This window comes from Pteropus medius, unplaced genomic scaffold (genome assembly GCF_902729225.1).
Source record: "Pteropus medius unplaced genomic scaffold, Ma_sr-lr_union100, whole genome shotgun sequence".
In the NCBI taxonomy this organism is placed as follows: Eukaryota; Metazoa; Chordata; class Mammalia; order Chiroptera; family Pteropodidae; genus Pteropus; species Pteropus medius.
The window spans coordinates 1-15,912 of record NW_024346289.1 but is presented as its reverse complement, the minus strand read 5'-3'; the positions used below and the strand labels follow the sequence as shown (position 1 = coordinate 15,912).

The 15,912-nt window shown below is 48.5% G+C and overlaps 4 gene segments (V, D, J or C); all 4 read left to right on the top strand.

The window, feature by feature from the left end:
* The first annotated feature begins 7 nt into the window (after positions 1 to 7).
* On the top strand, positions 8 to 590 carry LOC120613109 (Ig lambda-2 chain V region-like). The segment is given in 2 exon segments: positions 8 to 97; positions 181 to 590. Coding segments are annotated over 2 exon segments (441 nt in total).
* A 4,094-nt stretch (positions 591 to 4,684) lies between these two features.
* LOC120613110 (probable non-functional immunoglobulin lambda variable 5-48) lies at positions 4,685 to 5,183 on the top strand. The segment is given in 2 exon segments: positions 4,685 to 4,730; positions 4,840 to 5,183. Coding segments are annotated over 2 exon segments (390 nt in total).
* A 5,049-nt stretch (positions 5,184 to 10,232) lies between these two features.
* On the top strand, positions 10,233 to 10,864 carry LOC120613107 (immunoglobulin lambda variable 1-40-like). The segment is given in 2 exon segments: positions 10,233 to 10,373; positions 10,485 to 10,864. Coding segments are annotated over 2 exon segments (426 nt in total).
* A 4,090-nt stretch (positions 10,865 to 14,954) lies between these two features.
* On the top strand, positions 14,955 to 15,628 carry LOC120613108 (immunoglobulin lambda variable 5-37-like). The segment is given in 2 exon segments: positions 14,955 to 15,095; positions 15,219 to 15,628. Coding segments are annotated over 2 exon segments (531 nt in total).
* Positions 15,629 to 15,912: the final 284 nt, after the last annotated feature.

Sequence of the window (15,912 nt, the reverse complement as noted above, 5' to 3'; positions counted from 1 at the left end):
GGCTGACTCTGTTGCGGGTCTTGAGAAGCAGAGCACTGGGGCGTCTACACCATGGCCTGGGCTCCTCTCCTGCTCGCACTTCTGGCTCACTGCACAGGTTGGGGGATTTCCTGGGATAGGGAGGCGGGGGAGGTCACACTGCATCTTCATGACCCTGTACCCTCTCCTGACTTTTTTCAGGGGCCACTTCCCAGGCTGTGGTGACTCAGGAAGCTTCACTGTCCACATCCCCAGGGGGGACGGTCACACTCACCTGCGGCTCCAGTGCTGGGGCCATCACCACTAGTAATCATGCCAGCTGGGTCCAACAGAAGCCCTACCAGGTACCCCAGGGTCTAATAAGTAGTACCAGCAACCGGGTCGCAGGGGTCCCTGCCCGATTCTCTGGCTCCCTGCTGGGAGGCAAGGCCGCCCTCACCATCACGGGGGCCCAGCCCGAGGATGAGGCCGACTACTACTGTGCTCTGTGGCACAGCGACCATTTCCACAGTGACAGATGCAGGTGGGGAAGTGAGACAAAAACCGTGGGCTCAGTGTACCCTCTGCCCCTGATATCCCCTGTCTTCTGTTCATAGAGGCCGTGGCTAGCTCGTGCGGGCTCAGGGGGCTTGTTCTCCATGGCCCCTAGAGGAAGGGTCCAAATCCATTGTTGCCAGTTTCAAAATGTTTTGTTTTTAATCCACGGTATTATGGTAACACTGTGTTCATAAAGCCAGTACAAACATATCATCAGTTGCCTGGTTATTGACAAGACTAGCAATGTAAAAAGGTACACACGCACACACACACGCACGCACACACACACACACGCACACACACATACCTAGGCCCACTCACCATACTCAAGTCCAGATTCAGGCCAGCCAGTATTCAATTACCAAGAGAAAAGCTTAATATTATACAGCTATGATTCCAAGTATAATGATAAACATACTAACATCTGAGACCTTAACAGAATCGCCTTTAATGTCATGTTTCTACCAATAATCTTGCATGGCATCCTATGCTTTTTCTAGCATGTACAACCAAACTCTTCCGGTTTCTACCTGTTGCCCGGTTCCACATTTTTAGGTATTTGTTACCACTGTACCCCACTTTTCAGTACCCAAATCCGCCTTAGTTGGCTCAGACTGCCATAACACAATACTACAGACCACGTGGCTTAAACAACAGAAACGTATTTCTCACAGTTCTGGGAGCTGGAAGTCTGAGATCAGAGCACCAGAATGGTTGGTCCCTGGTGAGAGCTCCCTCCGTGGCTTGCAGATGGCTGTCTCCTCGCTGTGTCCTCACATGGTGGATAGAGAGCATGCTGTCTGCTGTCTCTTCTTACAAGGACACTAATCAGGGCCTCGCCCTTATGACTTCATTTAACCTTAATCCAAAGACAGCCACATGAGGATTAGGTCTTGAAAATTTAAATTTGGGGAGCACAAGAATTCAGTCCACAACAGAGAGGTTAGGGGTTTGAGGTCAGAGGAAGAATTAAGAACTATCCATGCGTGGAGTGGACACTGGCTAGAGAGCAAGGTTCATTGCAGGTTTGCCCTTGAGGCTTTCATGGGAGAAGTTCTCTTGAATTTAGAACCTGCCATGGGTCAACATTGGTACATTCACTTTTCTACAAGCACAGTGAGTTGAATGAATACTGGAGAAAAGTTGATGAGAGTTAACTTTATGCAACATGGGGCTTTCCCAGTGGACGCAGTGAAGCCACAAAGGAGCACAAAGCCAAAGGGAGCTTGGAGAGGAGGGATTGTAACGATGAGAAAGAACGGACTTGAGAAGATGAGAAGAGTGTGGGGATGGGAAAAGTTTTGTCTGATATCACAACGAAGCCTGTGTTTTCCTTCATTTCCAACCTCTTTATGGCATCCCCTGTCTGAAGCACTTCAGCCTAACCTTGGAGGCTGTGCCCTCATGCACACTCCACGATCCACCCCGGAGCTGCTCCCCAGCACTGTAAAGGTCTGCACTTGTCACATCTTCCATGTCCTCAGCCCTTTCTGTAACATTTGCTTGGAGCAAACAAAAGGGTGCTAGTGTGTCTCAAAGCTGCACCCTCTTCCCCACTTAAGACCAAGAGTAGAAGATACTAATTAATTAAAAATATGTTGCATGAATGATTAATCTAATAAATGGACACATAAATAAGAGACAGCTTTAATCAATGACATATGCTTTCAGGTCTCCTTTACCCACTCTGCACATGCGGATGCCTCCCAAAGTACCATCCCAAGCTCAGGTCTCATAAAAATCCACACACCCCCATTAGTGACTCTCGTGGGACGAGGACTCAACTATCAATGCCATGGTGACATTTTGCAAGCAGACAAGGCCAGCCATGGTCATTCTGAAATTGGAATTCAGTGTTTCAAATTGATTCTCAGATATTTAAATAATTTATAAATAGAGAAACTCCGCATTTATCACCCCCAGAGGTCCTTCTGGTCCCGCAATCCCAGAGAGTCTGTCTTTGAATATTATTGCATTTTCCTCTTCCTGTTTTTCCCTTCTAATTGCTGCTTTCAAGACTACATCATGGCTTAAGGTCTGCCCTGCTCTCTCCACTCCTTCCTACCATCAGCCTGCAATGTCATCTCCATGGTGTTTCTAGTCTGTGAAAGACCACATTCTTTCACGGTTTCAGGATTATTTCCACTCCACCTTCTGTTACTCCAGGGGAACCACACTTCTGCTCATTCTTTCAGACCCAGCTGAAAGGGTGCCTCCTCTGAGAGGCATCCCTATGTGTCCCAGAAAATGAGGCAGTCTTCTTCTTTTCTGTTTTATATGTTTTACAGAGATTCTCATAGTCAGGGGATTATCTATTTTTGACAATTTCCCCTCTAAATTTCAAGCTTCTAGAATTATAGACAGAAAAAAAATATTCATTAAGTTAGACCTAAGCACATTCTTCACACAGGCATCCTGGGGCCTGGTGAACGCTGGTGACAAAGTTCTGGGTTCTGCTGGGACCATTTGTACACGTGTTGGAAACAAGTTTTCAATTTTGTTTTTGTGGATATCTGTTTTCATTTCTTGGGTAAACACCTAGGAATGGGGTTGCTGAGTCATATGGCATCTTTACATTAAATTTTTTGAGAAACCGTCAGAAGTTTTTCAGTATGGCTGCACTGGTTAAAATTCCACTAACAGTGTATTCAGTTCCAATTTCTACTCATCTTCACACAAAAATACTTATTATTTCTCATGTTGATCATGGCCTTTTTAGCCTGGGCAAAGCAATATCTCACTTCAGATTTGACTTGCTATTCCCTAGTGATTAATGACACTGAACATCTTCTCTGTACTGTATTTTGTTTCTGAGTGATGAGCAGCTGAGGCTCTGTGCTGTCTTAGGAATCACTGACTTTGACAAACTTTAAACTGAGATATTGTTGAAATCACTCATCAGCCTGTGTTGACCTCGTCACAGCAGAACCTACTTCAGAAACTGGATTCTTCTCAGAAACAGTGGAATGGGCAGTGGGAGGCCACCATCGCCATGCAAGGACCACAGCACAGGAAAGTCCTGTGGCACCTGCCTGGGACACGCACGGCAGCCTCAGGACACAAACATTTTTCTAGGACTGTTCCTGAGTCTCCATTCTGAGCGTGTCTCCATTTCAGTCACCACTTCAGCAAAATTACAAGTCTAGACTTTATCTACTGATGTCTCAGCAGAGGCCGCTCCATTGGGGACAAGGATGTGGATGGAGCTTGACCGCAGACCTAGCTCCCTCCACCCTCCACGGTGTCAGCACACGGATGCCTGACAACCACCTGCCAAGGAATGATTGAGGACATTGTAAGATGAAATAAAAATTCTAGGAAAGGGGGAAACGAGAAAAATGGAATGAACATAGACATAGATCTGTTGATACAGAGGAATCAATTAATATATAAAAATCTAAAAATAACGATTATTTAATTTATCAGTTATAAATTTAATCTTACAAATACCATTCATAATATTTGGGAAATGTGACATTTTTCCTACATTTATACAAAAAAAAGTTAAGTCAAAGTGTAGCCTAGAATATTTTCAAATTACAAAAAGATATGAGAAATACTGTTTGGAAATCAAGATTATATATTAAGAAAAACAATTGAAAGAGAACGAAGCTGTTGCGGAACCATAGATACAAACAAATAAAAATCAATGTAGAGCGTATGGGAATCACATTCACTAGGAATCGTCCCATGGGTCTGTGACTAGAGACAGGGACCCGCTGAGCTGCACAAAGCAGCTGGGCTCTCAGGGCTCTGGGCCACGGGGAGGTGTGTGTCTTGCCGCCAGCAGAAGGCACTGTGGTCCCTACACAGCTGCTCAGTGAGGACCATTCACTCAAAGGAGCCTGGGCTTTGGGGCCTGTTCTCTGTGCTTCTTGATGAGACTCAGCAGCTGTGTCCTCTCTGGCCTGACAGAGTCCCCTGAGCAGAGACTTTGTTGGTGTCAGCAGGTGCTTCCTCCCAGGACTGTCCCAGGGGTTGAAGCCAACTTCCATCCTCCTCAGTCTGGGTGTGAGCGGAGCTCCAGCACCAGGGATCAGGGAGGGACTGGGCGGTCACTGGATGGACGCATATTTGCATGGACAGCCCCTCCTCTGGTGGAGGGTGGAGAAGAAAAGGAGGCCTGGGGCAGCCCAGCCCCACTGTGGGCTCAGGGGCTGCGTGCACCATGGCCTGGACCCCCATCTTCCTCGTGCTCCTCTCTCAGTGCACAGGTGGGGAATGGCCTCGGGGACGAGATCTCAGTTCCCACCCTGTGTCAGTTCATCTCTTCCTACACCCCTGAGCTTCACTCTCATCACAAAAGTTTGTCTGTGTTTGCAGGTTCCCTCTCCCAGGCTGTGGTGACGCAGCCGCCCTCCCTCTCTGCATCTCTGGGAGCATCAGCCAGACTCACCTGCACCCTGAGCAGTGGCTTCAGTGTTAGTGGCTCTTACATTAACTGGTACCAGCAGAACCCAGGGAGCCCTCCCCGGTATCTCCTGCAGTTTAAATCAGACTCCGAGAAGCACCAGGGCTCCGGGGTCCCCAGCCGCTTCTCTGGATCCAAAGACTCCTCGGCCAACGCAGGGCTTCTGCTCATCTCCGAGCTCCAGCCCGAGGACGAGGCTGACTATTACTGTGCTACAGCTCATGGCAGTGGGAGCAGCTACCGTTACTCACAGTGACTCAGATGATGAGGAAGTGAGACAAAAACCCCTGGGCCCTCAGACTTGGGCCTTGAGAATCTTTATCAGGAAGCTTCTGTGGAGACTCTTGTAGGGGAGACTCCTCTGCAGGAAGACACATCCATGAAAGGAGGAAAGGCAGAGCCTGGTTACCTGACCCGGCACAGAGCATCCCAGGAGCACACAGGTGCGGTGACAGAGTCCCACTGCACATGCCCATTGGGCGTGGAGTCACGAACAAGAAAAATACTGTGTCTGCACCTCTACTGATGACCAGGACAAGCTAAGTTACCCAGAAATCTTATGCCATTAAATATGAGTCTTCTGTTACTACTGATGTGTCCTTAACTCATATGTTGATTCTCACCGAGGTCATGGACAGACGTGACTTCATCCTCCATGAACATCCTACACATCCCATTGGTCTAATTTGTATAGACTCTCGCTGCCAAAACCCCTGACACTGTCCATCATTTTCTCTGCTCCGCTGCTGCATCCCTCACCTTCCTGGTCCCTCTCTCTGACTCTTCAGGTATTAACTCCATGTCCACATTAACTTTTCAGAGGAAACAGACAAGTCCTTGCCGTTGTTTCCATTCCCCAGGGCTCCGTCTGTCGGGACGATGATGACCAGAGTTGGAACAGGATGGAAACACCTCATGGTACCTTTCCGGCCCCATCCTCACACTCTGGGTTTCTGAGCATCCCCACCACGCTCAGTTCATCTGTTTAATATAAAAGTGCAGTTACTACATTTTCCTAAAAGTGATGTCTTCATTCAACCTTTAGGTATTTGCACATTGATCTATTGGGTTTTTTTTTCTTCTCCAGAGATGACTGATGCCCTACACAAGGTGAGTCTCGAGGTCATCGACAGAGAAAGGATCAGCTGCATGTTTCAGGATATGGCATTGCTCTTTCACCCTCCAGAATCTCTGTTTCCTAAGAACCTTCAGGACAGTGTATCCACCACGAAACGTTTCCCTCGGGTCCCTGAATCCCATGCTTTAGCCCCTTTGCACAATAAAGGGAGCACTGTCTCATGGTCGCCCTCAGATAGACGTCTGGGAACCACAGGGGACAGTGTTGGGGCTTAGCTGTGGTGTCGAGAGCATGAAGGAGGGGCTGTGCGGCCATCCCCTGCCCTGTGCTTCCTGAGACCTGAAGACCCTACATCTGTGGGTCTCGTGCCTGCAGGGATGGAAACAGCCATATTTCTCCCCCTCCACAAGATATGGACTTCTGATCAAGGGAGGTTGTTGACAGGGCCCGTCTGCTTTCAAACGTGTCTTCACCGCCTAAAATAAATTCTGCTCCAAGGAGAATATTTTTAAGACATTTTCCCTCGAGATCCAGGCTCCAGCACCCAGAGGATCTTATAGAGAATCATAAGCTTCAAGGAGGGTTGTCATGGAGAATCACCTCTCAGGGGTGGAGAAGCCATCAGAGAGACAGGGAGAGGCGTGACCTCATTGTCTCACACACACACACACACACGCACCCATGGCTTTCTTCGAACTGAGTGTATATTGACCTGGACTCCACAGTTGGGGCATGTCTGTTCCCCCAGAAGTCAGGGATAGGCCGGTGCTGACACAGCCGTCTTGAGGGTTAGAATCATCAGGAGACAGAATCTCCCTCAGCAGGAAACACCAGTGACATGAGTGTGACCTGGGTCTTGTTATTAGGGCAGCAGGACACGGCCTGAACACCTGCTCCACTGGGCTGAGTCGATGCTCAGGGTCCCAGGGCGAGTCTCTATTCCCGTGGGTATCACAGCCCCCTGACCACTCAGGGCTCCAGTCAGCAATGGTGCTTGTTATGGCATTTATTCTGGGACAGCAGCCTCATGCTGCTCACACGGGATCACGGTCGATGGGGACAGAGACACATCCTCCCCTGTGCTCTCGGGGCTGGGCTGTCATTCACTGGGACACTACCGGGACACTTTCAGCCAGACTGGATCTCTGATAAAAAGTCTTCCGTCAGAACCCAGAGCCACAGTGACTGTGACCTCGGGGACATAGTCCCCTCCTGTCTCCACCTCTCCACAGCAGAGATGTGGGACTGTTGACAGGAACTTCTGCTCCTACCGGCCTTGTCGTGATAGAATAACATAGCTCTAGCCCTCGCTTGCTGTAGGGGCAGTTTCTCCATCGTGCGGGGGCTGCACACTTGGCCAGGGGCTGCAGCTCTGCCCGACCAGAGACAGGCTCCCCCCACAGCGCTCAGTCATGGACGCCGCCCCTCCCCTCAGGCTGTGCTGTTCCACATCCTGGATTCTAATTCTGCCTAAAATTATACAACTATTGTGCATCCAACTGAAAGTGCTTGATTGATGTTTAATCTTCTCTTTGGTATCATGTAATTTAAATATTATGATAAAAAATTAACAATACATAAATAATATTGTATAAAGTTATAATATCTTACCTTACATAAGAAGTGAAAAAGAGGAGGAAATATAATATTTGTTTACAATACACACATACACATATGCAAAACAAAATAAGAAAACATATCATGATTATTGCAGCCCCCATTTCTGGAATTAATATCTACCTTCTTCTCCTACCCCTGGTCAGTGATAGCCACTCGCTATCGTAGTTCATTAAAAGTGTATACATTTATTTCAAGTTTTCTCTTTTCTTCCTTTGCTGGAATTTATATTTCGATATCATTTACATGGCGTAAAGTTTTTCAGTTAAAAATGTACAACATAATCATGTGTAGAATTGTCACATGGTTGTGCAACCATTCCCAAAATCTAACTTTAGAACATTTCCATCATCCCTCAGAGCGAAGTCCCCACACATCTGCATCACTCCTCATCAGATCTCTACTCAACCCTTGGTAACAACTGATCCACTGCCTGTCTCAGTAGATATGCCTGTTCTGGACACTTCACAGACAGGGAAGTACAAAAGAGGTGGACTTTGTGACTGTTCGTTTCACTTTCTTCTTTGGCAAATATTTTTGAGATTCATTGTTGTGATCTGAGTGATCATCCTTCTTTTTTTTTTTTGATGTGTAATATTGCATTGTTTGGACATAGTTCAGTTCACTTATCCATTCATCCACTGGTGAACATTAGGTTATTTTTCATCTCCTGTCTATAACGCATAAACCTGCTAGGACTATTTGTGCATGTGCTGGGCCACAGGCCCCTGTGAACCACGGTGTCCCCCACTGCATCCAAATAGAAAAATCCTCACGCCCAATGGCATTCTGAGCTCTAGATGGTCACACATCATCACACAGGGCGGGGGAAAGGGTGCGATTCTCTCCAAACGCTGTCACCGCCCCCTGTCCTCTCTCAGGCCCACGACGCTCTGCAGCAAACCCCTCTGCTCTTTCCGACCACCTTCTCCTCTCAAGGACGTTCCCATTACTCCACCATGCCGTTCCTTTTCTTGATTTTGGCCATCGTCATGCACTATTTCTTCATCCACACCCAAACTCACTCTGGACGCGCGTGAGGAACGCCTGTCTTGAGACACCTTCCCTGAGTCGCATGACTGGAGAGAGCCCAGGCAACACTCTACTCATTCAGCATCCTGCATATTTACTTCTGATTTGTTTATGACTCATTCCCTGTGAAGGACAAGTGTCCCCACACGTGCCGTAAGTTGATATGGGATGAAGCTGCTCCCAGCCCTGGGGCGTCTCATTGCTAGTGGACTGCAGGGCTCCACTCTCCTCTCCCCTGCTTCCTTCACTGGCCCCGACTGTTCAGCATCAGGAAGACGAGCTGTCATCGGAGTCCCCCCAGCGGGTTCTGCCCCACGTCTCCTACAAGACTTAGCAGCGGAAACATCCACACGGTGCACAAAGGGAGAACCTCAAGTTCATACAGACCCTTCCCTCCTCCCTACCCAACCACCTCATTGATACCAGCCTTGCTGATTCTCTCTCCAAACCTCGTTCACATTCAAATGTTCCTGTTGGTTATCCATTCTCCTGTGAGTTTTCAATACAATATCTACCCAGATTGTGCCCTAACACTGTTTTAAATGTTTATGAAGTGAACATGGAAATATAGGAGATCCATCTCCCATACAAAGGAATATTTTCAGAAAAGAAGGGAAAAATTTTGCCGTTTTTGAAGTAATTAAGAGAACTTGCATGTGGTCTCAGTGTGACACATTGCAGTGGGGACAGGAGAGGGGAAGCAAATTTACATGAGCCCACATGATATAAAGGAAGGATGTAGACACGACATTATGAAGAAACATCCTAAGGATATGAGACCGGGAGCTTGAGGACAGACCCCTAGGCGGGAATCACCGCTCCCAGGACGCGGAGTATTTGTTTGAGCAGGTGCGAATATTGACAGACAACAAGGACTTACAGAGCATCACCCACGGGGGATGCTGGGAAGGGCGTCCTCCCCACCCACTCCCAGCCCCTGAGAGAAGAGCCCCAGCTCCTCAGGGCTGCGGGGGATCCACAGGGACGAGAGCCCTGGACACCTGGGTGGAATCACACATGAGGAAAGATCCTGCGTCCTGCACAGAAGGGGACACGCCTCCATGGGGACGGTCACTGCTCCGGACTTGATTCTGATCTGAGAGGACTTTGTGTGAGACACCACCTCAGTCCTGACCACTGAACAGCCAAGGGAGTTGGGGACAGTCACCCTGAGGAGACTGAGTGAACCACTATGATGACTTGAGTTGATGTGGAGGCCACATAAGTTGACACATGGACTGACCCTATGCAGGGGCAGTAGAGAGTAAAGTAAATAGACAGAAGGAGTCTCTAATGGGCTCTGCTCACCAACTCACACAATAATGTGTCTGTGGCTGGATACCAGGGAATGTGCTGTCCCATTCCTGAATTTCTGGGGGTGATCAGAACTGGGGCCAGCCACCTGGTACTGCCTGTGCCCTCTGCTCAGGCCTTACAGCTGTGACCTCCCCAATCCCTTGGGCCCTACACAACCTCGCACCTGCTCACCATCTGACACCCTAAGGCAGAGGGGCCTGACCAGGGTCCCAGTGACGGATTGGAAAGCTTTGGGTCTCATTTGCATGAGTGGACCCTCCCTCTGTCAGAGCTTGAAGAGGGGAGGGAGAGACTTGGGGGAAGCTCTGCTTCAGCTGTCGGGACACAGAGGGCAGGACGCGGTGATCATCTCCACCATGGCCTGGTCCCCTCTCCTCCTCACCTTCCTCGCTCACTGCACAGGTGATTGGATAGGGGACATTGGAGGGGACAGTGGGAGGCCACATGGGGCCCTGCTTCCTCCCCTTGCCTCTAGCTCCAGCATCACTATCTCTGTGTCTCTCCCTCTTCCAGGCTCCTGGGCCCAGTCTGTGCTGACCCAGCCGTCCTCAGTGTCTGGGGCCCCGGGACAGAGTGTCACCATGTCCTGCACTGGAAGCAGCTCCAACATTGGAGGTGGTTACAATGTGGGCTGGTACCAACAGCTCCCAGGAACAGCCCCCAAAACCCTCATCTATGGTACTAGCAGTCGACCCTCGGGCGTCCCCGACCGATTCTCTGGCTCCAGATCTGGCAACTCGGCCTCCCTGACCATCCGTGGGCTCCAGGCTGAGGACGAGGCCGATTATTACTGCTCAGCATGGGACAGCAGTCTAAGTGCTCCCACAGTGCTCCAGGCCTGTGGGGAAGTGAGACAAGAACCTGCTGTTTCCTGTGCAGTGGAGCTTCCCTGAGCCGTCCCCACTGCTCTGACCAGACAGCCGCCTTCTTTGTGTGTTTGACTGAAAAGTGAAGGTTGAGAACCACCCCAGGGAAATGTTGTCTAGAGAATGTGTTCACATCCTTCGAATTCTGACCCCAAGTCTGTCTTTGTTGGCAACAGATTGAGTAATTTTCTCAAGTTGAGCAATTTCTGGGTACCAAGGTTTGGCTGCTCTAGGGACAGATTCTGTGACAGGTTAGTGCACAACTAGGTACACAGAATTCAGCCCCATCTGAATCAGGAAATATCAATCGTATCAAGTACGGGTCCCCGTAGCAAGTACTGCCAGGAATGGGCTCCTAATCCTGCATTTATCATTATAGGAGTCTACCTTCAGGGTCCTGTCTGATTACTTGGCTCAGATCTGGCACCTCCAGCTCTTTATCCATCAGTGGACTGAGGCCTTAGGACGATGCTGATACTCAGTGCACCTCTGTGACAGCAACCCTGGTGTTCACACAGAGCTCCAGGCCTGTGGGGAACTGAGACCAGAACCCCTTTTTCATCTGCCAGGAGTGAGAATGCCCAGCAGCACCTACTCAGTCTGCACCTGTGGCTACTGCTCCTTCTGATTCTGCTGCTGCCTCCATGGGCCCAGGCTCATCCAGGGTCAGCGCCTGGGAGTGAAGGCTCCTCATCTCCCTTGTGTCCTCAAAGCCACTCATTGCAGCTAGGGTCTCAAAGGACACAAAGGCCAGCTCCTCATCAGCTAGGGACAATGAGTCTCTGCACTGACACTCAGTGGCAGGGGTGGGGTGCTAGCCGTGGCCATCTCAAACCTGAACTGTGACTGTGGAATCCTGCATCTTCATCATTGGTCATTTACCTATTTCCAGAAGTTTACTGAGCTAAGTCGCCCTCTCATGAGTCCTCAGTGTCAATGCCTGTTCTTTCTGCTCACGGGGAGGTGTCTTCTGTCCCTGCTGCACCAGCCCCAGAGTGTCTCAGGCTGCAGCATCCATTCGGGGCTTTGGGAATGAGCACGTGTCCATGCCCATCGATAAGAAGATTTAATCATCTATGTCTTCTTGTTCAATTGTATGGTGATACTTGCAGATAGATGGTAAATTTTAATGGAATTAAAGTCACATTGATCTACTCCTGGTCTCTGTGTACATGTCCTCCTCCCCGCCCTATTAGCTCAGGTGCTGGCTGTATGACTAAGTCATATGTGCATGGGAGAGAATGTGCATTCATATCATAAATGTACTCTCTGTTTCTATTTGTGTGTGTTATTAGGAATTTATTTAAATTTGGTGAAAGACTATTCCAGGGTCTATCGAGATCATATAATTTAACCTATGATTTATTGATACAGTGTGTTATATTAAAGGTTGATCAATATGGAATCCAACTTGTATATCTGGAATAAATCACATATGGTAATGCTGCATCCACTGAGTAATCTGATGCTGACATATAAGCACATGCTGCGCACAGTGGCCCCGTCTCACTCTCTGCGTCTCTGCTCCTCTGTTCCAGGGACCTGGGCGCAGTCTGGCCTGAGGCAGGAAGCCTCGGTGTCAGGTCTGTGGGACAGGTCACCCTCTCCTGCACCGGAAACAACAACGTTGGAACCTATACTGTGCACTGATACCAGCGGATGCCTGGTGCCGCCCCCAAAACCGTGATGCGTGGGAGTTCTCGGCCCTCAGGGGTCCCAGATCGGTTCTCCAGCTCTAGGTCCAGAATCACGGCCTATCTGAGCATGGCGAGTCTCCAGCCTGAGGACGACACCGATTATTACTGTTCACCTTGGGACGGTAGCATCAGCGATGACACAGTGCTCCAGCCCCATGAGGATCTGAGACAAAAATCTGCCCGTGTTTCCCTGATCACCCCCATGACTGCCTCTGACAAATAAAGAGGGTGACCGTGGCCAGATATATAATGTCCGAATCTGACTTTCTGAGCAGACACACTTTAAAGGGTCAGTGACAGTCGCTCACTATCATACTTTATTTTAAAAAGATATACATTTATTGAGAAGTAATTTACATGCCATATTTCATCCATTTAAAGTGTACAACTTAATGGTGTTTAGAATATTCACAAGGCTGGGCAACCATCCCCCAAGTCTAACTTTAGAACATTTCCATTATCCTTCAGAGGAAGTCCGCACGCATCTGCATCAGTCCTCAGCAGATCCCTCCTCAACCCTTGGTTACAACTGATCACTTTCTGTCTCAATAGATTTGCCTATTTCAGACGTTTCATATGGGTGAAACCAGAAAATACGTGGACTTTTGTGACTGTTTATTTCACTTTGTTGCTTTGCAAATTTTCTGAGATCCATAGTTGGGCCGCGGGTGAGACATCCATTTTTTTTTTTGACATGTAATATTCCATTGTTTGGACATAGTTCATTTCACTTACCCATTCATCCACTGTTGGACATTAGGTTATTTTTCATCTTGTGTCTGTTATGCATATATCTGCTAGGAACATTTGTGTATGTGCTAGAAACATTTGTGTATAAATTTTTGACTTTGTTTTTGTTTTACTTTCTTGGATAGACACCTAGGATTCTGATTGCTGAGTCATTTGGTAACTATACATTAAATTTCTTGAGGACCCATCAGAAGTTTCTAATATAGCTGCACTGTTAAACTTCTGTCAACAATAAATTATGGTTCCAATTTCTCCTCATGTTCACAAGAAACTTCTTAATTCTGATTTTTCTCACAGCCCTTCTAGTCTGGGCAAAGCGATATCTCGCTTCAGTTTTGACTTGCAGTTCCCTAGCGATCAGTGACACTGAGCATCTTCTCTGCACTGTATTGTTTTTCTCAGCAATGAGTGGCTGAGGCTCTGTGCTGTCTCAGGAATCACAGACTTTGACAAACTTTAAACTGAGCTGTTGGTGAAATCACTCATCAGCCTGTGTTCACCTCGACATAGCAGAACCTTCTTCAGAAACAGGATTCTCCTCAGAAACAGTGGAATGGGCAGTGGGAGGCCACCATCGCCATGCAAGGACCACAGCACAGGAAAGTCCTGTGGCACCTGCCTGGGACGTGCACGGCAGCCTTGGGAACCAAACATTTTTCTAAGACTGTTCCTGAGTCTCCATCTAACCACGTCTCTCCGTCATTTCCTTGATCAGTGAAACAGTAGTCCAACCTGGTGTCATCTGATGCCTCAGCAGAGGCCGCTCCACTGGGGACAAGGATATGCATGGAGATTGACCACAGTCCCTTCTCCCTGAACCTCTACACACTGTCACCACATAAAGTCTTGACAACCACCTGCCAAGGAATGCCTGAGGATATTATAAGAGAAAATAAAAGTTCCAACACAGGGGTAAAAGAGTAAACTTGAATAAACATACAAATAGACATATTGATACAGAGGTATAATTAATATAAAAACACACTGAAAACTATAATTATTTGATTTAACATTATAAATTTAATTTCACAAATATGACTCATAATTATTGGGAAAGGTGGAATTTTTTCTATATTTATAAGAAAAAAGTAAAATCCAAGATTTGCCTAGAACATTTTCAAATTAAAAAAAGTCGTGAGAAGTACAGTTTGGCTATCAAGATATATTTTTAAAGAAAAACAATTAAAAGATGGTAAGGCTGTTGCAGGAACCAAACAGTACAAACAAATCAAAATCCATGTACAGCGTATGGGAATCACATTCACTAGGAATCAGCCCATGGGTGTGTGGCTAGAGCCAGGGACCTGCTGAGCTGCTGGGCTCTGAGGGCTCTGGGCCACAGGGAGGTGTGCGTCCTGCAACCTGCAGGGGGCGCGGTGGAACTGCCCTGTTGTGTGGTCCCACACAACAGCTCAGTGAGAATGATTCACTCAATGGAGACTGGAACTGGGGCCTGTTCTTTGTGCTCCCTGATGGGACTCAGCAGCTGTATCCTCTCTGGCCTGGCAGAGTCCCCTGAGCAGGGACCTTTGTGTGGTGTCAGCAGGTGCTTCCTCCCAGGGCTCTCCCAGGGGGGTGAAGCCAATCTCCATCCTCCTCAGTCTGGATGTGAGCTGAGCTCCAGCACCAGGGCTCAGAGAGGGGCTGGGCGGACTCTGGATGGACACACATTTGCATGCACAGCCCCTCCTCTGGCGGAGGGTGGAGAAGAAAAGGAGGCCTGGGGCAGCCCAGCCCCACTGTGGGCTCAGGGGCTGCGTGCACCATGGCCTGGACCCCCGTCCTCCTCGTGCTCTTCTCTCAGTGCACAGGTGAGGACAGGCCTCAGGGACCTGGGAAAGCCACATGGCTTTCATTTATCTCTACTGGTCCAGAGCCCTGAAAAATTTTAAGCAGGTTCTTTTCCTATCACCCATGAGTGTCTGTGTTTGCAGGTTCCCTCTCCCAGCCTGTGGTGACTCAGCCGCCCTCCCTCTCTGCATCTCCGGGAACATCAGCCAGACTCACCTGCACCCTGAGCAGTGGCTTCAGTGTTGGTGGCTACTGGATAAACTGGTTCCAGCAGAAGCCAGGGAGCCCTCCCCGGTATCTCCTGAGTTTCTACTCAGACTCCAATAAGGACCAGGGCTCCGGGGTCCCCAGTCGCTTCTCTGGATCCAAAGACTCCTCGGCCAACACAGGGCTTCTGCTCATCTCCGGGCTCCAGGCTGAGGACGAGGCCGACTATTACTGTTCAGTCTGGCACAGTGATGCTCGCACAGTGACACGCGCAGATGGGGAAGTGGGACAAAAACCTCAGGCTGCTCAGGCCTTTGTTCTGAACAATTAAAAGTCTTTTAAAAACTCGGGCCTTTGTAGCCTTGCTTTGAACCCTTCCTGGCCATAATGTTTTACTATCCATTTTTCATTCAACATTTCTGATTTTTCAGGAAAAATAAAACCAAAATAATCTGTGATGACACAGAAAGGTTAGCCAGTTGTTTATGTGACAAAAATAGGACCTGAGGAGCTGCCCTTCTCTCCTGAAATAAGGAAAATGCACCTGTCCCAAGTTTCACCTTCATCAGAGCCCAGGAACATCCCAGCAGGTGGATCCTTTTCCACAGCATGGACTCTGCTCTCCCAGGG